The sequence below is a fragment of the Doryrhamphus excisus genome, chromosome 18 (genome assembly GCF_030265055.1).
Source record: "Doryrhamphus excisus isolate RoL2022-K1 chromosome 18, RoL_Dexc_1.0, whole genome shotgun sequence".
Lineage (NCBI taxonomy): Eukaryota > Metazoa > Chordata > Actinopteri > Syngnathiformes > Syngnathidae > Doryrhamphus > Doryrhamphus excisus.
The window spans coordinates 4,304,232-4,331,654 of record NC_080483.1 but is presented as its reverse complement, the minus strand read 5'-3'; the positions used below and the strand labels follow the sequence as shown (position 1 = coordinate 4,331,654).

At 40.3% G+C, this 27,423-nt stretch overlaps 1 protein-coding gene across 2 annotated transcripts in view; it reads right to left on the bottom strand.

Annotated features, from left to right (window-relative positions):
- Positions 1 to 1,583: 1,583 nt before the first annotated feature.
- LOC131105850 (RNA-binding motif, single-stranded-interacting protein 2-like) overlaps positions 1,584 to 27,423 on the bottom strand; it is a 59,982-nt gene continuing 34,142 nt past the window's right edge. The window contains exons 4-14 of one of the 2 annotated variants that reach the window (XM_058054267.1): positions 25,617 to 25,708; positions 13,817 to 13,974; positions 13,658 to 13,737; positions 13,461 to 13,570; positions 13,312 to 13,355; positions 12,264 to 12,357; positions 12,112 to 12,162; positions 11,913 to 12,023; positions 11,748 to 11,828; positions 10,299 to 10,387; positions 1,584 to 9,754 (exon numbers count right to left, since the gene is read on the bottom strand). In XM_058054267.1, coding sequence (XP_057910250.1) covers positions 10,307 to 10,387; positions 11,748 to 11,828; positions 11,913 to 12,023; positions 12,112 to 12,162; positions 12,264 to 12,357; positions 13,312 to 13,355; positions 13,461 to 13,570; positions 13,658 to 13,737; positions 13,817 to 13,974; positions 25,617 to 25,708 — 902 coding nt within the window. In that variant the 3' untranslated portion in view covers positions 1,584 to 9,754; positions 10,299 to 10,306. The remainder of the gene's footprint in view (positions 9,755 to 10,298; positions 10,388 to 11,747; positions 11,829 to 11,912; positions 12,024 to 12,111; positions 12,163 to 12,263; positions 12,358 to 13,311; positions 13,356 to 13,460; positions 13,571 to 13,657; positions 13,738 to 13,816; positions 13,975 to 25,616; positions 25,709 to 27,423) is intronic. The other variant, XM_058054266.1, reaches the window with a different exon arrangement.

Genomic DNA, 27,423 nt, shown 5'->3' with positions numbered 1-27,423 from the left:
GGTGCTGGAGCCTATCCCAGCTGTCTTCGGGCGTAAGGCGGGGTACACCCTAGACTGGTCGCCAGCCAATCACAGGGCACATATAGACAAACAACCATTCACACTCACATTCACACCTATGGACAATTTGGAGTCGCCAATTAACCTAGCATGTTTTTGGAATGTGGGAGGAAACCGGAGTACCCGGAGAAAACCCACGCATGCACGGGGAGAACATGCAAACTCCACACAGAGATGCCCGAGGGTGGGATTGAACCCTGGTCTCCTAGCTGTGAGGTCTGCGCGCTAACCCCTAGACCACCATGCCGCCCCCTACTTGTACATATGAAATGAAAACGAAAAAATCTTATTAAATGTAGTTTTTCATATGCACAGCATTGCTGAAATATCTATCTGGAATATATTTTTCTAAAAACAGCGTGTGTACATTTGACATAGGGCTGGGCGATATGGACTGAAACTCATATCCTGATATATTTAGGTTGAACATCCGTTAGTATTGCTGTTTTATTCCCCCACTGGCGTTTTAGTAGTAGCACGCCACTTTGCACCTTTCCTTTCACGAGGAACGCAACAGGAAAAAGAAGCAAGCTGTGACCTTTGTGCTGTGGCAGGAGTCGCTGGTTCGGTGGGCAGCTTCACGCATTGCTCGTATTGGAGTTTGTGCCAAGTTTGAAGGTGGTGAAAAAGACCGTAGTCGGATGCTCTGAAGTACATCCAAATGACTGAGCCGCTGCATTTTGTATTTGTATGTGGTAGCTCTTTATTCTTGTCACTTATACAGAAGTACAAGCTAAATAGTGCAATCATCCATCCATACATATACGACAGTATATGTATGGATGGATGTAGGACCTTTAACCAGGGGTGACAGGACGGGATGGGATGACTGAGCGATGAAGGGGGATAACACTAGGAGAGGGGAGGGGGGAAAAAACAACTCCAAACTAGACTCCTAAATGAAGGAGCACAGTGTGGGACTGTTAAAAAAAAACCTCGGCATACAAGTAATTGTAAGTAAAAGCATCGTTCACACACTTAGACTCAAGACCAGCACCACAAAGGGAAAAATAACCAGCAGCCAGCTAGGCTACCTGCAGCCACTTTCCTATCTGACCAGTTCTTCCAGTGCAGCTTCTGGCACTTGAGTGACGAGTGAGACCTCCGCATCAAGATACCAAGAGCACAAATCCAATCTACATAGTATATCCATATGAACGCTTTATTTTGATTTTATGCTGAATAGAAATGCATATGAATAATATTGATATATCACCCAGCCCAGCAATTTGACTGTGATGTTACTAAAATGAAAACAAATATAGTCAATGATAACATTTGAATGTGTGAGTGCCCTTCATTTTGATCAGTGCTCTTTGGTCTTTCCTATGGTGGTAGAGATGTTGGAATGGTAGAATGTAATGTAATTCATTCCATATGTCCATGTTGATGTTCCAATACCATAAAAATAATGGACTGTTCCTATCCTATTTGTAAGGGGCTCAATTTGAAAAAACAAAAAAAATTTATTTATATGTTTTAATATTAGTTTTATTTGCTTATTTTCTCCACTGCATGAAGGACCACAACAATACTTTGATTCATTGGAACAAAGCTTTTTATTACAAAAAAAAGTACAATGGACATTTTCAAATTCAAAGAGAAAACCAAGACAGAAGGAAATCTTTTCTTAATCAATAAAAAACAAAATCAAGTTACAATTTTAGAAACTCTGGCACAGGAAGACAACAGTAGCCGAGTGGCTTCGCAAAGTAACCAAATATCAAAAAGCTCTCTCCTTTAACAAAACTGTACAAAATGAGTTCTTGTATAAATAACAAAAGTGTTCACAAGCACGCGGTGAGCGACGCCCGCTGCATTTTCAAAACGTCTGCGCTTTATTCAGTGTTGACACAACGTCAGTCTGAGTTTCTGATAGGATGGACACTTTGATGTGCATCCTCGGGGGATCCAGTCCTGCATATTACGGAAAAAATGAGCCATTACCGAGACCAATTGATATGAAAATGCAAAGTGGGCGTCGACTGACCGCCTGTTGAGAAATCTTGTTTTAGCAGCAAAACATTTTGAAGCTATGAAATAAGCCATCAATCTCCAATCAAATGACTAAAAGTACAAATAAGTGCATGGTGACAAACCGTGGGCACCAATGATCAGGATATAGTATCATAGTACTATAGTACTACTATTTAAAGCCATGACGCATTCACTGTAACATTATCTCTGCTTAGAATTTGGTAGAAAAGCGTCAAATAAATAAACACTGCATTGTAACAAGTTGTCATTTCATAGTTCCAAAATCCTTTTTTCAATGTATGAGTTCAAAGTGATGGCGAACACACAGAATATCATTTCGGTTCTAAACAATTCCCATGACATTCTCCTTCATGGCGCCACGGATTCGGATGATGTGTGAGATCTGGACAGTTTATACAACAAAATCAACACATGAAAACACGCAGAAAAAACTAAAAGGTGTCAAGAAAAAAGTGGGAAAATAATAAAGACTATGTACAAAATGTGCTCTCTCAAGTTGCCCGCAGAGTTCCTCCTGGAAGTCTTCGAAGCCCCATAGAGTTTCTGCACATACCGCATGCACACAGAACTTCCTGTGTACTCTCAATGTGTCGATGAAACCCGATGCATTCAGAAAAACAGCGTTTGGAGGAAAAAGCAATTTTGTCCAGCAGGCGTCACAATAGCAACTTGGTCTGACTACATCTTTGGTTGCACAAATCAAACTGAACAGCAAAACAGAGTCACCGTGTTTTGACTGTGTTTTCACCGCACCCAAACAGAAACAGGAAGAAAAAGCTCAGCGCCAGCCAAACCGACGGGGTCACTTATCGGTTGCCGTGGCGTGTAGTGACGGTCCTGTTTGAATTGCTCGGCAGTACGTGCAGAGAAAGAACACAAAGTCTTGACCGGGATGAGCTTTTCCAGATCACTCACTCGCTAGGACACTTGGGCATCTTTTCCACTGCACGCTGTTGATGTTTGCCTTTGTGCACAGTAGCGACTACAAGGTACTTTAATGTCTGGGAGTATTCTCAGTCACTATGAGGTAATGTTCATCGGGGTCCTTGTTTTCTCAGGGCATTGGATCGACAGCGACTGGACTGTCGATGTCTCTCGATGTCTATCAACTCATGCTCAAAAAACAGATAGGACAGGATCTAAGTACACACGTGGACAAAATTGTTGGTACCTCCCAGTTAAAGAAAGAAAATCCCACAATTCTCACTGAAATCACTTGAAACTTAAAAAACTAACAATAAATAAAATTAATTCTTAAAAAATCAAAATCAGCCATCACTTTTGAATTGGTTATTAACATAATTATTTCAAAAAACAAATTAATGAAACAGGCCTGGACAAAAATGATGGTACCCATAACGTAATATTTTGTTGCACAACCTTTTGAGGAGATCACTGCAATTAAACGATTTCTGTAAGTAAAACAGGTATTTTGGCCCACTCCTCGGGAGCAAACTGCTCCTGTTGTCTCAGGTTAGACGGGTGTCTTCTCCAGATGGCATGTTTCAGCTCCTTCTACAGATGTTCAATGGGATTCAGATCTGGGCTCATAGAGGGCCACTTCAGAATAGTCCAACGCTTTTGGTGGTGTGTTTTGGATCGTTGTCCTGTTGAAAGACCCAAGACCTGCGACTGAGACCAAGCTTTCTGACACTAGGCAGCACATTTGTCTCCAGAATGCCTTGATAGTCTTGAGATTTCATTGTACCTTGCACAACTTCAAGACACTATGTGCCAGATGCAGCAAAGCAGCCCCAAAACATAACTGAGCCTCCTCAGTGTTCTTTTCTTCGTAGGCTTGATTTTTCAGTCTATGAACATACAGTTGATGCGCTTTACCAAGAAGCTCCAGTTTTGACTCATCTGTCCATAGAACATTCTCCCAGAAGCTCTGTGGCTTGTCAACATGCATTTTCACAAATTCCAGTCTCGCTTTTTTATGATTTGCTTTCAACGGTGGTGTCCTCCTCGGTCGTCTCCCATGAAGTCCACTTTGACTCAAACAACGACCAATGGTGCGATCTGACACTGATGTACCTTGGCCTTGGAGTTCACCTTTAATTTCTTTGGAGGTTGTTCTGGGCTCTTCTGGATACAATTCCAACTATCCATCTCTTCAATTTGTCATCAATTTTCCTCTTGTGGCCACATCCAGGGAGGTTGGCTACTGTCCCGTGGACCTTAGACTTCTGAATAATATGTGCCACTCTTGTCACAGGAATTTCAAGCTGCTTAGAGATGGTCTTATAGCCTTTACCTTTCAGATGTTGGTCTATCATTTTATTTCGAATGTCCTGGGACAATTCTTGCCTTCGCTTTCTGTTGTCCGTGTTCAGTGTGGTACACACCTCGTCACCAAACAGCACAGTGACTATTTGTCACCCTTTAAATAGGCAGACTGACTGATTATGAGTTTGAAGACACCTATGATGTCAATTAAAGGACACACCTGAGATAATCATGTGACTCTGGTCAAGTTTTCAATCTTTTGAATAGGTACCATCATTTTTGTCCAGGCCTGTTTCATTAGTTTCTTTTTTTAAATAATTTTGTTAATCAACCATTCAAAAGTGATGGCTGATTATGATTGTTTCATTTTCAAGATTTTTTTATTTATTGTTACTTTTGTAAGTTTCAAGTGATTTTAGTGAGAATTGTGGGATTTTCTTTCTTTAACTGAGGGGTACCAACAATTTTGTCCATGTGTGTATTTATCCTCTAAGGTAGAGCGGCACCCTCCAAACACGCTTTCACTCCTTTGTGGTTTGAGGTACTATTCTAAACAGAAGTGATACTACTGTTAACTTGTTGGTTGAGTACATTTGGCAACATTTACGGCTAAAAATGACACTGCAGTGTTACACAGTGACCACTAGAGGCAGGACAACATATTCTGAATAAAACGTGTAAAATATCAATTACAAAACATTTTTTCCCAAAGATACGAGGCGATTCCAACCCGTAGTGTCCATTTTGATGTGAAGGCCCCTTCTCTTGGTGCCCTCAGTCTCCTCTTGAATAAAACGTGATATATCAGTGAGACCATATTTTTGCTAATGATACAATAACGTGATTCGCACCCTTAGTGTCCACTTTGGGGCAGTAACCCTTTCCCTCGCTGCCCTCGGTCTCCTTTTGAATAAAAAGTGTAGTATATCAGTGAGAAAATACATGGCACCCTTAGTGTCCATTTTGATGCAGCAGCCCTTTCTCTTGTAGCCCTCAGTTTTCTTTTGACTAAAATGCAATATATATCAGTGAGAAAATATCTTTGGCAATGACAAAATACAAGTTTCTAGGTGATCCTCACAATAAAAGTTAATATGCAATTCCCATCCTTAGTGTCCATTTTGATGCAACAGCCCTTTCACTTGTTGCCCTTAGTCTCCTTTTGAATAAAATGTGTAATATATCAGAGTGAAAGCTTCTTTGCTAATGATACCCATAAAGGTTTCTATTCAATTCCCACCCATAGTATCCACTTTGATGCAGCAGCCCTTTCCCTTGCCCTCAGTTTCCTCAGTCTAAAATGTAGGATATGTATGAATGAGAAAATATCTGTGCCAATGATAAAATACAACTTTCTAGGCAATACATAATACATTAATTACAAAACGTCTTTGCCAGAGATACAATACATATGACAGTAGGACTCCCACTGTTAGTGTCCACTTTGACACGGGAGTCCTTTTTTTTTGCTGCCCTCAGTCTCCTTTTGAATAGAATGTGTAATATATGTCAATCACAAAATATCTTTCCCAATGATACAAGTTACAAGTTTCCCACCCTTAGTGTCCACTTTGAAGCATACATTTTTTTTTCTTGCTGACCTCAGTCTCCTCTTGAATAAAACCGACCCTCAATCTCCTCCATTGTTTGTGATGGGGGGCAAACCTAAAAAGTAAATTGCGTATGCAGTGGAAAAGCATGACAAATGTCCTCTCGTGTCAGCCATTTTTGTTGAGCCGAGAGCGAGCTATGGATCAAAGTCTCTGCTTGAGCAACAACACGGAAGCGGCGTCGCTTTGAATGTTTCGAGTCAGCACTACAAAAGTTTGGTTCAGCTCTCCACTTTAAAGGCTTCTGTTTTTTTCTCCTTTTTTTGTTTGTTTGTTTTTTACAAAAGGTTCAAAACGACAACAACGATACAAAAGCGGCACAAGGTTTGGAACGGAGATTGGTGTGAATCAAAACGTGAAGAGCAAAAGAAAAGACTACAAGCTAGCATCTAACGCTACAAAGATCGTCTACTTCAAAGATCATCCAAAAGTAAGGCAAGTTAGCACAAAACGTTTTTCAAGTGACAGTCAAAAAGAAAAAAATTTATACAAAAAAAATCAATGACTTAAACTCAGTTGACAACAGCAGCATTGAGAAAAGACTTCCAGCCACCCAAAGGAGAACGCCTACGTCATCCATGTCTTTGCTAGCTCCATTTAGCATTCAGCTGTGTCTCAATTGGCGCACTTGCGTACGTACACAGTACATTTATTCCCGGCTAAAACGGTGAGTGCACAATGCCAGTAAATTGAGAGCTTTGCCTTCCGACGGTCCAGCACAGCGGCCGCATTACTGGAGACGCTGCCCCGGTTCGCCTGTTGCTCCTGAAAATCCATACGGTAGATATTTTATTGGGCGATCCAAATGCTGCTCTATCAAATAGTTGCAATTGCATCCTTAAAAAAGAGAGAAGAGATGGTCACCTCTGGTAAGTGCATAACGACAGGATTTGGATTGGATTTGGGACAGGACTACTCTGTCAAAATTGCCGCAGTCAGGAGTACACAACATACACAGTAAAGTCATTCGATTGTACTGATGGAAGTATTCCATTTAAGACACAGCTGCTGCTCTGATTTTTCAGACCCAGGTCCTCCGGCTCGAATAGGAATCAAACGATGCCCAAAGAGTTGCTTCAATAAAACCGCTTAAAACCACTCCTCAACATGGCGACTGGGAGCGTGAACAGCTGACACCCGCCCACCATCACAACACGCCATAACCAAAACACAAGTGGTCCTCGGGTTACGAACTGCACCCTCGATACGTTGGAAGTTGAATTTTAGGGTAAGTCAGAACTGCTACTAACTGAACACTGACACAACACATGAATGACAAAAAAGACTACTATACTGCTTAGTCACAATTCTGATGACTTTGGACTCGACTTGACAACATCATTAAAGACGTGCAACTAAACTTGAACTTTGACACCAATGACTTGGGACTTGGCTCACATTTAGTTTGACGACATGAAAATACTTTTCAGCTATTCAGTGAGCGTGTTGAGTAAAATCGAAGTATTCAACTAATGTGATCGTTGTTATGTCACTTCCAGCGAGACAACAGAGTTTCCACAGAGTATGCCTCATTGAATGCATCTATTAATGTCCAATCAGATTTAAAAATAAACGATTTTGTGGATGACATAAATCCAGAATGTGATGTCAGCACTATTTTTCTGTCTTGTCACACTTGTTTTATTTAAAAAAAATAAAACAATCAATAGATTGTTCCACGGTTAAAATGCCATTTTATTTGGGAGACACCATACATATGACTTGTTCATTCATTCATTCATTCATTTTCTACCACTTATCCTCACGAGGGCTGTGGGGGGTGCTGGAGCCTATCCCAGCTGTCTTGGGGCGAGAGGCGGGGTACACCCTCGACTGGTCGCCAGCCAATCACAGGGCCATATGACTTGTAAGGACTCAAATTTCAAGCTTGACTTGACCTATCCTATTTTGACCTTGAGATTAAAGACTTGAGACATGCCAAACACTGACTTCTCCCACCTCTGGTTATTACTGTCTCTTTCAGAAAAACAGATACTATCGCGACCTAGCAATTATGTGTAGTGTTAAACAGTTTTGGCAATTACGACTGTCTGTGAAGGTGACATGAGTCCTGACTGTGTGTGTTGGCGTGGTTGCTGCCGACAGGACCGTAGCATCTTTATCCTTCATGATGGTGTTGAGAGTTGCATGTGACGAGTCTCGAGTGTTTACAGACCAAAATTACATTTTGAATTCCTTTTCGGGAGCGGACTCATAACCACAGAGGACCACCTGTTTCACGGTGACTTTCCACCCAGAGTTTCTGCTTCCTCGTGTTTACTGATGTCCCCATGTAGGACCAATACACAACAGAAATTAGCTCAAGGCACCGAAACCACGCTCCCTTGTGCGCTTAAAAAGTAAGCGCTTTGGCGACAGAGGTAAGGAAAAAAACACTCTCAGACTGCGTGGGGCGGTCCTGAAGCGCTACCGGTTGCTGATTGACATGAGAACAGCGAGGGTCTGTGTGAGTCTGTGTGTAAACAAACAAAAAGGTCAAATGTGATTTACGAGATTTTACGAGATTCCGGAAAAATTCCTTCAACCGGCAACTTTTCAAAGCTGACTTGAAATTCCCTAAATGTGGGAAAAAAGTTCCTTTTCGGGGGCTAAGTGACATGAAACGAGCGTCACATGCTAAACGACACAGGATGCTAACAAGCCGATAAAGTCATCTAGCGACGGCCAATGGCTACGTTTCTCACCGCCGGGTGCTTGCTTGAGCAAAAAATCACAAAACATTCTGAAGAAGAAGGAATGGAAAAAGACGCTCAGCTGTTAGCACGAAGGCATCTCAATGTTTTGTTTTCCTGCTTTTGTCTCCTGCTGATTTGACTTCCGATCGCAGGTGATGTTTTGTTTTCTGATGTTTAGTAAAAAGGAATTATTCATATGTTAAACTGCTGCACTTCTGCCACCTGTTTCTATATTTACTTCCACCATGAATCATAAAAACCAACATTATTTAGCAAGTCCAAGTAGTGTGAAAAACGATAATTCCCGGAAAATGACAGCTTATCACTGTGTGGCTTTTTTATCGTCTTAGTAGACTCCACTGTTAAATAGCTCTTTTTTTGTGTTTTTAATAAATGTATGCGTCAATGGTCTAAAAACTCTGGAAAAAAATAAAATAAAATAAAAAGAAGTCAAATATAAATAGAAATAATTGATTGTCTTTTGTTCACTCAATTCACACATTTGTTTTTCAAAAAAAGGACTAAAAAGGATAAATAAGTGTTTCTATCATCTGTGCATGAATAGAAATCTCTGCAGCAGTTCAACGAGGAAGAAGTAGCTTTAAACGGTTTGTCTCCCGCTTCATATCCAGCAAAAGACTTTTTCTTTTCTCTTTTCCTTTTCTCTAACCTGAACACACGTCTTGTCCCGCCACTGCAAATAGAATGTCAAAGCGACAGACATCAGGAAATTCTAAACAATTGCATATTTCACAGACAAAAACAAATAAAAGACACATTGTGTTGCAACTCTTTCAACTTGAATCACCCTGAAACATCCAGAATGCATTTGTTTTTAAAAATAAGAATTTGTTATATAACATGCATAAAAATAACACTCTGGTTTTTTCCTCCTAATTGGTTTCCTGTTAGGTTGTGTTCCTTTGTCTGAGTTATCAAAATAGATGAGACCTTCTCTGGAGAAGACAAACTCCTTTGGTAGTTCACATAAGTTGTTGTCCTGTTTCTTTAAAACTGAAGAACACACACACACACACACACATACGTTCCTTTTGTCATCCATGTTCAAGTCCGGCTGCTTGGTGACGATATTGAGCGAAGTTTTCTTTGAGCTGAACCAAGATTGGCTGGATCACATGACATCAGCCCCCTGTCATGGCGCTGGAAGACACCACCCAGAAATGACATTTGTATGAAAAATGTATGTACTAATGACACTCATGGATTGATTAGCCAAGTCAGTTGATTAGCCAAGAGTCGGTTGTCAAAAAATAAATAAATAAATTCATAAAATCCCCACCAAAAGCCCATTACTCCCCAGAAGGCTGAAAAAAAACATCAGCTGGCTTGGTCGTGCATCATAATGGCATTATAATGTAAATGTAAATGTGAGAAGACTAGAAATAAATGCGAGGTGAAATACAAAACATGAGTTGTGAAGACCAGCAGTTTGTTCATGTTCTGGTAAAACAAGCATATTGGCTTCATTTGGCTTGAAATAAGCTAGAAATAAATGTTTCAAAAATGAGTAGTATTTATTTTCTAATGATACATTTAGAATTCTAATTGGAATCATACATGTTAAATGCTGAGAATCACTGCTTCATATTAAATGCTGTGTTTAAGCATATTTTTAAGCGTTTGTTATGATTCTCTTGGCCACTAGGGGGCAGCAGACAAACTGTTCCCGTTCAGTCATTCATACCTTAAGCTTCACTTGGTGTGTTGGTACGAGTAGCTTGTGTGTTCCGCAGGGGTTTCCATGGCAACCTGTTGCTGTTGACCACCATTCTCCTGAAAAAGAAGCATATGTAAATCTGTATTTAATATGGACATCAAATGACATTTATTTAGTTTTTAAATATTTATTTATTTTTAAAAACTATTAAATAAATTATTAATAATAATAATAATCAATTTATACAAAACATTTTTATATTATTTTGAAATTATTACTACATTAAATTCTAAATAATTAATTTAATTGCTTTAACTTTACAGGCTCAGCTTTCATCCTCACATGTGATCACTTTTCCTCATTCATAAAATGTGTTGCCCATCCTGCAGGCCCCCACCATCGTGCACACAATCAATTAGATTCTGTGCTGTTTGCATGTGTAAATGTAAAATACACTTTCTTATAAAGCAAGAGTCCAAGTACACACTGATGCGATTGCATATTTAATAGATGCAATTTAAAATATTCATCTCATAACCCTTGAAAACTGAAAAACAAAAAGCTACATTTGTAGCTTGCCCCCTTTTCCTAAAATTGCAAGGGTGCGGTCATCAACCCATGATATTGTGAGGCACGGGTGTAGGTGAAAAGGCATATTATTATTATTTAATTTATTATTATTATTTATTATTATTCCACTTTCTTCTTGTAAATTTCCTTCTCATAATTATGACTTTATCCCTAGAATATTTTGACCTTATTCCCAAAATATTATAACTTTGTTGTTTGTATATTTGTTGTATGTATGTTTGTGTATTTCTGAGGTATAACGTTTGAGTGTTAAGTTGCTGTGTGATGAGTTGTTTGTAAGATGAAAGCGTGAGTCAGAGTGTTACATTGAGTAATGACCTCCTGCAATTTCCAATGGACTGACAAGGTTATCCTGAGTTTTTTCACAGCTCCTGATTGGCTCCTGTTAACTAGAGAGTTAACTGGTCCTCATGGACACGTGTGCACCACATTATGCCATTTTATGACATAGATGCATGCGGCTTACACACCGATGCGACAGAAATATATAAACAAATCTGTTTTTTCCTCGAAATTTAGTGGCTGTAGAACTGACGGTATTTGGTGATATTTAAACTGTGACTGAGGGGGGTTCAAATCTCAGCAGTTACCTCAATTACCTTTTTTGATTAATATTTACATACACATATTTGTTGAATCACTGTAGTGCTCCGTGTCATCATCATAACATAAATTCCATATGGCTGTATTTCATGTTACTAATTCCGTGCTAATAAAAACTCCTCCTCTTACTTTCAGTGCTGTCAAAGTCATCTTGTAATAAAAAGTAATAAATGTAATAAAAAGTTGCATGAGGGCCACGACACACGGTGTGTCGTGTTGGGTTAAGACAGAAATGAAAGTTAATTTGAAGAGAGTTACAGCAAGTAATGAATGCTTCCATACCTCAACTTGGACACTGGAGGGAGGCACTGGGGTGTACTGGGGGATGTAGGTCCCCTGCATTGTCGTGTTGGCCGGAATATACTGCGGGGAGGAGGAGGAGAGTACACAAAACTTGTGTTAGTTAACTTTCAAGCCTTCTAAAAGCCATCGTGTGTGTGCACTGACTGTGCCCGTGCTGCCCAGGGACAGGTGGCTTAGCTGCTGGGCGAGGGGCCCCATCATGGACGTGGGCTGGATGGACATGGCGTGATCCATTGTTGGAGTTAGAACTGTACCCTGCGGATGCATTCAAGCACAATCTGAGCCATCGGGACTCTGAGTGACTGAACACGGACAGGTAAGTAAAGGAAGAAAAGGTACTCACAGCTGGCTGCATGAGGTATGACTGATGGTGCATCCAGGACGGGCTGTGTACCTTTTATACCACACAATACATTATGCAATATTACTATATAGCTCTATGCTGAATATTAATCACATTATTATGCTATTAGTGGGCTTAGTAAAATACAGCACCTGGTAGGATGAGACAGGAGAATGCATGTAAGGGGAGAGGGACGTCTGGGCGATCATCCGGTTTGGAGCCAGACTGTACGGCGAGGAGTAGAAGCTGCCAAATAAACACAAGCAAACACATAAACGCCATTTGCGCCTTTTATATCAGTCACAGGTGTCCAAAGTTTGAGGCCTGCAGTGTGGCTTTTTTGGCATGCGGCACAATCTAAAAATACAATCACAAAACAATGCAAAGTAAATAACAGACAGTAAAAATTTTATTTTGGAAATGTTGATGTTGTATGAGAATAAAGTCAAAAATATTATGGGAATAAAATCAAATTACAAGAATAAAGTTAAAATAAAACAATAAAAATCTGTAACTTATAAAAATAAAGTAAAAAATGAAGTAAAAATATAAGGTCTCTAAAGTCTCTAATTTACCAGAATCAACTCTTGACATTCTGAGGAAAAATAACACAATTTTTTATAGACATACTGTAATTTATATTTTTATATAATTTTTATTTTATACCATGGAGCTGAAATATTGAAAAAAAAAAACATTAAAAATCCATAATATTATCAGACACAAACAAAACAAAGTAAAGTGCTAATTTCTGAAAAAATAGGTCAGAAAAAAATCTAAATATCATGGGAATGAATTCATAACATGAATTATTTTAAGAATTACATAATTCAGAAGAAAGCAAAAGTGTTTAGAAAATTACAAAATAAATAACAGCAAAAATGGTAAAAAAATGAATAGAGTGAAGTTGGTACTAATAGCAGGTGTTTGCCACCTCATCACAAAGCTGAGATGCAGGTTTTTCTTGAAATACATATAACTTCTTAGTTTATTTACATGTGTCAAAGTTTATCTATCAACGTGGCAAAATTGCATCCTTTCATTTTTCACATCTTCACGTTTGGACACTCCAGTTGTTACAATGCAAGTAACCTAGCCTGTCATAATGCCATTATCCAGCAGGGGGCAGCATTTAATCGGATTTGAGGCACTACTCGCCTTTTCCCGAGGTTTGGGAGTGTTTTCATGAAGACCACTCACCCATTTTGTAAAGCGGTGGGGTCATAGGCAAGCGTCATTCCTCCCTGGGAAAACAATACAGGATTCATAAGCGGTGAGGTCATGCAAACATTCAGCTCACAAACTTGCTAGCTTTCTAGTTAAGGAGAAAAAAAGTGGGAGTTACTGACAGTCTCTCCGTCTCTGGCCCAGGGCCTTCCGTTGGGGAGGTACTTCCCCTGGTTCTGCCGCTTTTTCTGCCCCCCGTCTGCAAACTTACATAATAAGGGCTCTGTGGGCACTGGAAAGCAGAAAGATGAAAGAGGAGGAGGGACGTTAGTGATGGCAGCAACAATACAATATGGAAAAAAGCAAACATTCCACACACCTGGAACCCCCGGTGGAGTCTTGATGAATTTGCCATTGAAATGCTGAATGATGGCCTCACACTTCTCTGTGGATTCCATCCTGGAAGAAATGATATATACTTTATACGTTCACGTTATAAGGGCTCCTTTATGTTTCATAGGGTCTCCTCTCATCCTACCTGGCGAATCCTACGCCGCGGCTGGTCCCGTTGGCGTCTCGCAGAATGCGGGTGGAAATGACCTGGCCGAAGGACTTGAGCATGCTCTCCAGTTCCTGCTCGTCCATGGACACTGGCAGGTTGGAGATGTACAGGTTGGTTGGGTCCTGTTCTTGTTGCTGCCAGGAAATGAAGCAGGTTTACTTTACATTCAGTTCATTCAGGTGAAAGGAAGTATTTTCAGGGATAAAACTGGCTAAATGAAGTAAAATACAGATATAAGATATAACGCGTCTATATGATGTCTTATAAAATTGTATTCAGAAGGTTGTAAGCAGGTTTTCCATGCTCTACCAACCAAAGTATTCCATTTAGAAATAAGGAATTATTACAGCCATAAACGAGGGCTCACTGAGTGTCCTTTTTAATGGTATGTCAAATGATTACAAATTTTTATCAAATTAGTCACAGTTTGTTAAGTTCATTAATCATGATTAATCACACTACAGGCTGTGTGAAATATGCCCTTAGTGTGCAGTGGTGTCGTCACATGTTTTTGCCTCTCACGCAAAAAAAAAACAAACATAAAAAACATTATAATACGTCTTTGGTCATCAGTGTTCGGGTTAATTAAATAAATTCATTACTGCCATTAATGTGCTATTTCTGACAGCCCTTTTTTTAAATTATTAAGCATTTTTCTTGTTTTTTTTTATGTTTTCTCATTTATTTATTTTGAATTTGCTTTAATATTCTCTTTTGAGAACTGAGCAGGAAATGTTAAAGAATCGCAGCCCTCACAGCTAGGAGACCCGAGTTCAATTCCATCCTCGGCCATCTCTGTGTGGAGTTTGCATGTTCTCCCCATGCATGCGTGGGTTTTCTCCGGTACTCCGGTTTCCTCCCACATTCCAACATGCTAAGTTAATTGGCCACTCCAAATTGTCCATAGGTATGAATGTGAGTGTGAATGGTTGTTTGTCTATATGTGCCCTGTGATTGGCTGGCCATCAGTCCAGGATGTACCGCGTCTCTCACCTGAAAACAGCTGGGATAGGCTCCAGCACACCAGTGACCTCGTGAGGATAAGCAAAAGAAAATGAAAGAGGGATGCACCACGACTAGTACCGGACGATTTCCGTTAAAAATTCATGATCAAAGCTGAATAAGAAACGACCACCGTGCGGCAGCGACTTGACAAGTTGTGTCATGGCAACACAAATATGACATGAATGTGCATCTGTGCTGTGTCACGTAGGGCTCCCAACACCCGTATTGAGGCCGACAAGGAACCCACTTTGTCCCTTATTGCTGCGAGAATCAAGACTAGTCTGCAAAACCTCAATGGATTCTGTTTGACAAAGTGGATATGACTCCATCGAGTACGTAATACTAGCTTCTTCAAGTGTCTATTCTTGTCATTGTACTAATTGTGTGTTGTCCTCCAAACACTATTCATGGGTTGTTATTTAATGAGCATTATCTATTTGCCAGGGGCCCTTGGAATTGCCTAATGGCTACTCATCATAAAAACATTGAAAAATGTAAAGGTAATCCATGTGATTGGTTTCACAATCGGAAGCATAAAACCCCGATCGGAGTATTCCTGGACAAGATAACATACAATTTTTTATAAACGCATTGCAATAAAGCAGGGATGTCAAAGTATTAAGTCCAAATGGTACGACAAAAAAGTTGCATTTTAATGAGAAAAAAGCCACAATTTTAGGAGAATGAAGTCATAATATTATGAGAAATAACATCAGAAGACATTTTTTAAAGTCGAATATTGAATATTATGAAAAACAAACAAAACAACAAAGTTAGAAACAATTATCATTTTATGAGAAACAAGTCATACTATTAAAGGTATAGTTTGGATTTTTTCACATGTTGTATGACATCCCCATAAGCAGTGTACTTCACCATCGGAGATTTACACCCCCACCACCCCACCCCAATTGGACCCGTGAGTCCAGTTGTGGTCGGAGCTCCGTGAAGAACGTAGTTTTGCTTAGTTGCTGGGGCCAATAAGTAAAGAGTTTGGCTTCTCAAAACAATGTGTGTTCAAAAGAGTAAGGAAGACACTTGCATCTTGTTCCATGACGAATTGTCGCAACCATCTTGTTTACGTATGTGTTCCACAGCGAAAGATGATGAGTGTCTTCATCACATACACATGAATGCACAGGCGACAACTAAGCAGAACGACGTTCATCACAAGAGCAGCTGAGGGGGTAAATCACCCTTAGTGTAGTACACTGCTGATGGGGATGTCATATAACTTCACGTCAAAAATCCCAACTATCCCTAAATTCATTATTTTTTGAGAGAAAATGTAATTTTTTTAGCAAGGGAAAAAAATCATTCATTCATTCATTCATTTTCTACCGCTTTTTTCCTCACGAGGGTCGCGGGGGTGCTGGAGCCTATCCCAGCTGTCTACGGGCGAGAGGCGGGGTACACCCTGGACTGGTCGCCAGCCAATCACAGGGCACATATAGACAAACAACCATTCACACTCGCATTCATACCTATGGACAATTTGGAGTGGCCAATTAACCTAGCATGTTTTTGGAATGTGGGAGGAAACCGGAGTACCCGGAGAAAACCCACGCATGCACGGGGAGAACATGCAAACTCCACACAGAGATGGCCGAGGGCGGGGACCGAACCCTGGTCTCCTAGCTGTGAGGTCTGCGCACTAACCACCAGACCGCCGTGCCGCCCGGGGAAAAAAATCATTTTTTTTAAATATTATGATAAAAACTATTTTGGAAAGTTTTAATATTATGGGAATTAAGTATATGAGAATGCGGTCATAATATTACAAGAATCAAATGTGCAAAGGTTATTTAAGAAGAAAGGAAAAACAGTAAAATGGGGGAGGGGGGGGGGGGGGGGCAAAAGCAAATTTGATACTAATTATAGGCTTTTTCACTTATATGACCTATATGACAAAGCTGAGATACAGTTTCTCCTTGAAGTACAGTTAGCATGTCTACATGGGTTTCTTCTTCACTGTGATATACAGTATAAGCTGATGCATGAGGGCTGCTGGCACTGTGGAGCTGTGGTTCATTAAGGGAAACAAGAATTGTACAGTATTGTTTCTCCAAAAGATATACACATTCTGACATGTGAGGGGTGTGGTCACTTTGGTGAGATACTATACATGTAGTCACAGGCGTTCCATCAGGGTGTCAGCCATCTTTTCATATTAATTCTTTGCCACATCAGGCATATTTTGCAATAAGTCTCAATACACAACACCATTTGCCAACATTCTGTGCCTGAAGAAAAACCCTGAATAATTTGTCACTCATGCTGGTACTGCCTCAGCGCCTGGACTTAGGCTGTCTGTCACTTTGCAAACTCCTCATCGTTGGTGCACTCACACATGCAAATAAGAATTTGTCAACTGCCGCACTTGGGCAAAACATTATCTAATTAAGAAATCTTGACAGCTGCGGGTACGTTAAAGCGCAGAGATTATCCACAGGCGTGCAAGTTTGGAGACTTAATTTTTAGTGGAGTGAAAGTGTGCACGACCGCCGAGGCAGACAGGAAGTCAGGCATGAAGTTAAAGAGTTCAGCGAGCAGCAACTGGATCCCGGCGACTGAGAGCAAAGAGGCAGGGCTTACAAAGGAGGACGAGTGAACATGCAGAGAGGAAAGAGGAGAGAGGTGGGGTGGGGGGAATACATGAGGTGATATTATGCACTGTGGGAGGAAATGACAGGAGGGAAGCGGTGGGAGTCTGACTCACGTCAAAGCAGGACGACACAAAGTGGGAGAAATGAGTCTGCTGATTAACCATATGCAAATACACCATTTATCTCCACATTTCCTTCTTCTCCGCTCTGCCTTACCATTCCACTTATTGGGTCAAAGTGATTCACAAAAAATGTGACATTTCCATTAATCATTATAGGAAACCCCTCTAAACGATGATGGAAGATCATACAGACACTTGAACTTTTTGAAAAGGTGCGAAAATCAAAATGTGAGGAAAACAGGAGCCGTTCGAAAGCTGAAGCTGGACTCAAATACTGTGGAAATATGCTAAAGCGTAGAATGAAAGAGTAAATTGGTGGTTTGAGCTCAACTCCGGACTTGAACCAACCATGTCTGAGTCTGGATCCAAGCACGCTAACAGCTATGCTATTCAAATTTTTCTAATTCGGCACAATTGTGGTAGCAGTCATGTATGCCAAATAAAACTATTGCGATCTCCCATCATGCTTTGCGGTACTACTCTTTAAATGGTTGTTAATATTATGTTGTACATTAGGTTTTTTTGTCATTCTATATACACAGTGTGTATTTAAACACAATATTTACTTATTTGTTGTCTTGTATTTATCTGACAGCATGACTAAAGTTTGTGTTCTGTAGTTGTTCCCCCTTCTGCTTGATGTGTGGTTAGCAAACACTTCAGTACTCCATCCACTTTCATTGTTAAGAACGGAGTGGAGTTCCTTTGCAATCCAAAATCAAAGTTATTATTCTGTTGAACCATTGCTCCTAAATACAGTAGTAGACGGCAGTGATTAAATTAACAGTGACTTCTTTCTGATGTGATGTCATTTTTTTAAGTACCATTGAAAGTGGTTTGGTACTTCTGGACTTGCTCTCAGGACCTCTGGATGACAAACCAAGCACTCTACAAGCTGAGCGAATAGAGCTTCTAGACAAAGTCGAATTTTCACAGAAAATCTGAAATTACACTTAATGTGGCAATATTAGTCTGAATAGGAAGCAAACTTGTCCCGAGTGAGCTGAACATTTTGATGGATTTGATTTGTTTGAACTGGTCAAGGAATGGAGGAGTAGTTAGTGGCCAAAAAATGAGGCGGAATAAGAAGAAGTAGGAAGAAAAAAGGAGGAATAAATAGATGAAAATGGCCGACTACAATAACGTATGTGTGAATGTTGAAAGCATTCACACAATACCATCAAAACGAGTCAGGACAGCAGGTATCGATATGCTTCCATTTCATCCAGCACTTAATTACCGATACCGGCTTTGTGTTGATCTAAACAGGCCCATGTTTCACACTGAGTGAGTATAAATAAATTGAAAAATTATATTGTAATGAAATATACTGTACAGTGTGTCATTTTTTAACATTTTTGTTTTTCCTGAAACTTACCTATGTTCTACTGCTGATTACTAAAGAACGATAAAAGGTAGAAACAACAATTTTTCCCTGATGAAAGATGAGAGTCAAATCTTTCTTTTGGTATAGGCTCCATGTTTATATAGCCATATAACACAATATTCTGTGTGCCTTCAAAGATCAGTCAAAATCGTCTAAAATGGCTGGTACTGTTGCATCACCTCCAAAGACACCCCAAGTTTACATCAAATACAGCTGCCTCACCCTGGTGCTTGTATAAAAGACACATAACAACCAGATTCCAACATCTCCACGGTGGGCAAAACCAAAGAGCTAAGGACATCCATCAGGTACAAGATTGTTGGTCAGCACAAGGCCGGGAAGGGCGACAAGAGAATGGGAAAGCAACATCATGCTTTGCAGGTACTTATCATTCAATGGGACAACTCCATCGCATTGAGGGAAGGATGGATGGAGGTAAGAATGTGAGAAGGTGTACCCTGCTTCTCGCCCGATGACAGCTGGGATAGGCCCTAGCGGCCCCGACCCTTGTGAGGATAAGCGGTAGAAAATGAATGAATGAATATACAAATAATTTCAGAAAATGCATACAATGTCTAATTCCACATCTTTGGTAATATTTTCTCTCTTATTGTCAAAATGAACCCATCACTGTTGCACTCATTATAAGTGGGCACACCTGCAAAGTCAGCAGGGGGTCCAATATCTATTTCCCCTACAGTAAGTGGGTCACGTCATGTATTAAAAGTGGCCTTTTCAAGAAGCGTATTGAACAGGTAGGCTTTTATTTTATCATAAACTTGACAAATATTGACTTGATTCAGCGTCTGTATGATTAATTTGTCTGCTTAAACATGGCCCTCCCTCTGGCTTTGTCTTCTTGTCTTGTGAATGCGATGTTGTTAGTGTTGCACCATTCATCCTCCACACTGGCACATAAAAAACGTAAAAAAAACACCGATCGAAGTCAAACAGGACCTCTTGAAGGAGTTTGCATGTCTTTTAAAACGGTATTTTCAAACACATTCATTCGCTTTAAGTCATTCTGAGTGCATGTACAAGAATCAATAATTCAATGTAATCATTAAATCAAGTGTTAGCAATTATTTTGCAATATATTGCCGATATATATCTTGTAGCATCCGATGTATGCCACAAGACACCTGGAAGAGAACAGGCATTTTTTCCCCCCCGGTAATTCTAGTCATTGCGGGTGCAGCAATAAGCAGATTATCTAACGCACGGTGGCAGACTGCTGGAAGTTCATTTAGTTGCATTTTAGTTGCGTGTGAACGGCAGAACAAACAAAGCTCACTTCTCCTTTCACATTTTATTTACCCATGAACTTGAATCTGATGCGGGCAATGTACCTGGCGCTGCTCCAAAAGCGTGCAAAGGCGCATTTGTGGAGGCGTCACAGCTGAGTGTGGCTGTCTCCAGGGGTGTGTCTCTTTGTGTTTGTGTATGTGTCGAGTCACAATTTTTAATTGTGCCAGTGTTCCCCTGGGTCTCAGCGCACGTCTCTGCTGGGTCCACACCCAGGAGGCAGCGGTAGGCCACTACAGGACTGAGTGCATTCAGGTGAAGGTGTGGTCGGTTTTCCTACACAACAAGCCACAGTCATGTTTACAGGGCTTCACTTTGTACACATTTTATGATACAGCCTTATCCCAACCATGATTAATTAGTCGTACTTTATCATATCTTTTTTATATATGATTATTTTGCTCAAAATTTGACACAAAATACCCAATCCACATTTAAAAGTTTTTTATGTTATTAAATAAATAAATAAATAAATAAATAGATAAATAAATAGATAAATAGATAAATAAATATTATATTGTATATTTCATTTCCACACCTCATCCTTGAGATGTTTTTGCAGCTTAAATTGCTGGGTAGCACGTGACGCCTGATCCGGTTACTATTGTCACAGGCTCAAATGAATGGGGAGGGTAAACAAATGTATCCGTAGTTCCACCTTGATGTTTTACACTTTGTAAACCATGCTAGGAAGTATATACACACACACACATATATATATATACACACACACATATATATATATATACACACACATATATATATATACACACACACGCACACACACACACTTTGGTGATATATAAACTTAGGTGACTTAGGTGACAAAGCCTATTAACATAAACTTGTTCTGTTTGTATTACCTGTTTTTTTTTTTAAATAACATCTTTTTTCCTCATAAAATGGCATCTCTTATTCTTAACTTGATTCTAGTATATTATTATTCTCATGAAATCACTACTCATTTTTGTCATTTTTGCTTCCATATTTGTTGTCCTTTTTTGTTGAGGTTTAACTGTTTAACTGTATTTTTTTGTATGTGCCATTAAAAAAAAACAGTAATGGTCCGGGCCACACTTTGGAAAACCCTGATGCACTGTATTTACATTCATCCGACAAGTATTGTACAAAGACATAGAGGGTGTGGCCGTATTGACATGCTAGCCCCCCTCCATCCGAACACCAGAATTGCTTCTCGGTCACGTGCTTTCGGCGTCCACTGAAAAGCTATTCAGCTCCTACTCCTCTTATGACCTGAAGTAACCCAGTCGCTCGGAGCCAGCTGTGTATATTTAGGCTTTTATTGTGGTTATCAACACCACTGACTGAGTGCAGGCAGTCTGGTGAGTCATGGTGTGGTGTCGGGTTGCACTCGTCTGGTATCGAGATGCAAAGGCAGTGTGGTGAAGGTGCAGCAAAGTCCGGGTTTGGTTGCACTGGCCTAGTTCATGGCGGCAGGCGGTGTGGATCTGTTACAGGTTTCCGGGGAAGAGCTGAGGGATACCCTGGTGTTACATTGCAGTGGACGCAGTGAGGGGACTGCGGGGTGGGCTGCATTAAGTGCGGGTGTCAGCCCCAGGCCTCGGGCCCAGACGACGGACAATGCCAAGCCATTGTGTATGCCCTATTGACGGTGGGTGTGTGTGGCACCCTCCCCTGGGCTCGCTCAATGGGGAGCCTGAGAGCCAGGGGGATCAGCTTAATGGGTCGACAAGAGCTGCTTTGACTGCAGACGCCCATACAAAGAGCTCTGAACAAACGCTACAACGGGAGCAAGTTAGCAACGTAAACATGCAAGTTTGGGGGGGCAACAGAGGAGGAAGGGAGGAAGCAAATGAAGACAATAAAACTTGACAGAAAGGGGCAGCTGGGATGCTGACCCAAACTCATAACCAGACCCAAAAACTAACTTTTCACCTGCAGAGATGATGATGAGATTCCAAGTAACATCCTAAGTAAGTAACTTCATTTTGCTTGGCATGAAGGATGAGCTAGCAAACACTGCTAGTCTAACATCGCCACAACTGCGTGTCAAGCTCTGCTCCAATTGTGTGGAGTGTATGAACTTAAACTGTGAAATTATGTACAAGTAGTCCAGTCGACCAATATTGGCAGATGTTTGAGATATGAACTTCCGGTTGACATGGTCAAGGACAGACATGGTCGGCATGAGCTCTGGCTTTTGCTGCCAGAGTTTTTAAGTTTTTTTAAGTTTTTGTTGGGAATATTCCCGCCCATTACTTGTGTCAGCACCTCGAATTACTCTGCTGGGAACCCTGTGGCAACTCTATCTTAATTCAGGACAAGTGAGGTCTGAACTCACCACATCAGCGAACTGTAAGGAGTCGACAGCCGTTACAAGACTAACTCACGAGCTGGTGGCTAGCTAGCTAGCCTTTGTGGGGACATTTTGAGCTGTAACATCGAGTGGTGAGAGACTATATTTGCTATAACAATGAACACTAAATATCAAAGACAGTCGTAAAAGCAAGCTAACAGGCTAACGGTCGGTGTTGATAAGGAGATCCAAGGTGAAGGGTTCAACCCCTGGACAAAATAGTGAACCTCCCAGCTGAAGCACCTCGGATCGCAGTGTACCTGGGAGCTCATGTAGCTCGGGCTGAAGCACTCCGGACACAATTATAGACACGGAGAAAGTCTTCCACGATCTGCTTCCCACTGGAAGCGATCTCCCCCCTGATGCCGCAGCCGCTAACAGAGCGTAGCATACTAGAGATGCTATTGAAGCTGTTAAATAAGGTGGATTACTTAACCCGGGGGATGGATCGCATGGATAAGAAATTACGAAAAAATGAACTGCAAAAGGTGACTCTGTGAAGTTGGCAAAATTGGAACAGAAGATGGATGAGCACGTTCAAACCCTAATGAAGGAGATGACAGATTTGAAAGACGCATATAAAGAATTACAAGAAAGTCATACCATCATCAAAAAAGATAAGGAGGAGAAAGACAAAATAATTCAGGAGCTGAAAAATACTATCGTCGACATGGATCAGAATACAAGGATGAAGGACATAATAGTGACGGGGCTGAAGGCTGAAGATCAAACCCAGGTCTTATGCCAGGGCAGTCAGGAACAGCGAGGAAGCAGACGACATGGACGTCGCCTCAACGGAGCAACAAGTAGTGGATTTCTTAACATCTAAAGAGGTAGATGTTGACATCAAATCCATGGACACTTGCATCCCGCTGTATGGCAGGAACAGAACCACACTGGTCGTCATCATCAAGTTCACTAACAGGAAATCTAAGACCGCTGTACTAAAACTAGGAAAGAAGCTGAAAGGTACAAATGTCTACATGAATGACCACCTGACCAAACGTAATGCTGAAATTGCGAAGAAAGCATGTGACCCGAGAAAGCAGGGAAATATTCAAGCTACTTGGAGTGCCAACCGCAAAATTTTCATAAACTTATATGGAGGACCGGAAGCCAGTGTGCTCGTTGTCAAAAATATTGTGGATCTGGAACAATTCTAAGATTGCTCTAACTTGAAAATGGAAAACAGCTTAAACATCACCATTATGATACAAGAAGATCTGCAATTGGGCACCTGTGGCTCAACAAATCACAAACAATTGGAATTGGAAAAGGACATCGATCCGGACACAAATGTTTTTTCACCTATGAGAATTGACTGTCGTTATTATACAGAATAGCAATGCAATAACAATTTAAGCTGTCAATCATACGTATAAACTGCAGAAGCATGTACGCAAAATATGACAACATCAAACAACATTTGATTGTATTCAAGAAACCTTTCAAAGTAATTGCAATCTCGGAAACCTGGCTGAACGAGGATAAAGGCACGGCCTTTGAGTTGGAAGGTTATGCGATGACCTGCATCAACAGGAACAACACGAGGGGAGGAGGAGTCGCCCTGTATGTGGACAAACAACTACATTACAAAGTGGTAAAGAATATGTCAGTTGCTATTGACAATATCCTAGAATGCATAACAATTGAAATCTGTAAATAACAAAGCAAAAACGTGTTCATAAGTTGTTTATACAGAACGCCACACCCAAGGATATAAATGTTTGAATATTGGATCAAAACAACCTACATATAACAATCAAAAAACAATTTTCATATGTGGAGACTTCAATATCGATCTGCTGAATCCACACAAGAACAAGGTAATTGACGATTTTATAGATACAATGTACAGCTTAAGTTTGTTTCCCAAAATCAGCAGACCAAGTAGAATAACAGACCATTGTGCCACTCTAATCGATAATATATTCACCAATGACTTTGATAACAAAACCACTAGTGGCCTGCTAATCAAAGACATCAGTGATCATCTTCCTTTGTTCACAATTTATAACCATCATTACAACAAACGACCAACGGAGGCTACAAAGACTGTCCAAAGACTACGTTCAGAGGACAGAGTCAACACTTTCAAGAAGGATCTAGAAGAACAAAAATGAGAGTGTGTGTACATTGCCAAACATGTGGATGAAGCATACGAACACTTTCTACATACTTATATGAAGCTGTACGATAAGAACTGTCCCTGGAGAGAAAAGTCAAAGAAGCAAAGGAAAAACAACCAGCCATGGATGACAAAAGGACTTACTAATGCTTGCAAGAAGAACAACACTCTATACAGGAAATTCATCGTTCAACAGAGAATAAGAATCAGAAAGAACATACAAGACTTATAAAATAAGTTGACTACAATCCTAAGAGCGTGTAAGGAGGAATATTACAGCCAATTAGACAAGCACAAAAACAATATTCAAGCAACCTGGGGCATTCTAAATAGTATTATCAAGTAAAAAGTAACAAGAAGACAAACTACCCTAATTATTTCATGGTGGGAAACACCTATAATGATGATATGGATGAGACAGTTGAAAAGTTCAATAACTACTTTGTCAATATTGGTCCCAAACTAGAAGAAAGGATTCAGAAACAAAAGGAACTGGAGTATAAGTCGCAGGAACAGCCAACCTATGAAAAAAAGTGTGACTTATAGTCTGGAAAATACGGTATCTTAATACTAAATACTAATACTAAAAATCATTGTTATTGCAAATTTGTATGTTTTCCATTTTCTAAGTATCTCTTCACAGCACCATTACAAGAGTACCCCTTTGGCACCAGTACAGGGTTGGGGTGAGGGCCTGTGGTTGGGTTTAGGTTTGGGGCTGGAATTGGGTTTAGTGTTGGCAGTTAGGGTTGGGATAGAACTTGGCAAACTGCTAGACACTGTCAAATGCCCCAGAGATGTTAGTGTGTACATTTTTGAAGAGTGTGGATAACGTGACAATGGTAACGTGTTTGAAAGTGGAGATGTATTTTTTTGAAATCTTACCTTAGCCATCTGTGCCTGGACGCCGCTGGATTTCAGAGCTGTCACTGCTTTTTGAGCTGCTGCTGGACTGTCAAAGTCCACAAAGCCATAGCCTGTCAAATACACATAAATACATTAACAACATTTCATTTCCATATCATACCTCATAAACTACTCACTAGCATCAAGCCATTTGTACTTATTCTGAACCAGTGAGGCTCCTCTCTCCAGTGGGATTGGACCTCATGAATCACTTATGAATAATTGATCATTGGGAATTTTGTAGCTGGTGTCGTTATCAAGAGCTTGGTATGGTGGATCAGGTTTTGCTGTCCACTAAGCTACGTGGATGTAGAAAACAAGGTCTGTGGGGAAAACAAGGTTTTTGGCATAAACGGGCTACCGTAGGATTCAAAAGCAAACTTGAAAAAGGAGCATATGAGGATCTGTACCCCAACACTAACCCTAACCCGGGGGTCGGCAACCCGTGGCTCTAGAGCCGCATGCAGCTCTTTAGCACCGCCCTAGTGTGGCTCGCTGGAGCTTTTTGAAAAATGTTTGAAAATGGAAAAAGATGGGGGAGAGAAATATATTTTTGTTTTAATATGGTTTCTATAGGACAAACATGACACAAACATTCTTAACGTTTTCCAATGCTGTAAAAATGTGTAGAGTAAATATTAAAGTTCAACATTTCTGTCAACGAAGATTTGCGTCATAGTCTGCGACACATGTTTCATGTTTCTGAAAAATAACTGAGGAGAACAGAGGATTAAACGTTTCTTGGACCCAATCATTTGCATTCATCTTACATGCCCGATGTTGAGAAGCTGACCGGTCATGTCCGAAAACAGAAGTCACATTAAACGGGTAAGAACACAATCCTGTCATAGGCACATATTTAGTAACAAAGTGGCTGTTTTTATAAAGTGATTTTTGATTTTCGTCAGTATATATTTGGAATGACACTTGGGGATATTATTGTGTTTTGTTGCTCAGGTCCGAGTGTTACAGGCATTTGCCTTGGACAGCTATGTAGGGTGAACTTGCATGAACTTTGAACCCAGAAGTTCGTCCAGTGTGAAATGCCTCGGTGCTGGAATGTTAAAATAAAGTTGGTTGGAAGCAACAATAATAACAATTTCATCCTCCGCTGGAGTCAGGTCGCCCTTACTACGGTTCAGAGCTGAATAACACTGACAAGGATAGCTACGTTGGTTAGGTAGATACTTTATTTATCTACCTACCTACCTACCTACCTACCTACCTGACAAGTTAACACCAGGATAGCTACGTTGGTTAGGTAGATACTTTATTCATCTATCTACCTACCTACCTATGTACCTGACAAGTTAACACGAGGATAGCTACGTTGGTTGCGTGTCAAAAAAGTTGGTTAGGTAGATACTTTATCTACCTACCTAACTACCTGACAAGTTAACACCAGGATAGCTACGTTGGTTAGGTAGATACTTTATTCATCTATCTACCTACCTACCTACAGTATGTACCTGACAAGTTAACACGAGGATAGCTACGTTGGTTGCGTGTCAAAAAAGAAGAGGACAGCTGCGTTTTACCCTTGCACCGACTTGCTTGGCATTTGCACAGAAATCAAACTTGAACTGTATTAATTTGATTTTATATACTTTACCTTTTCAAAAGGCTGTTGTTTTATTTTTTATAAATGCAGGCTATGTTTTGCTGCACTGTTTGTTGCCCAGATAAGGGGCAGGGGGCTATGCACGTTCCATTTTGTTGTTGTTTTTTCGAATCCTCAAAATAAAAAATTACATTAAAAAAAACGGATTTCTTTATTGCATTTCTT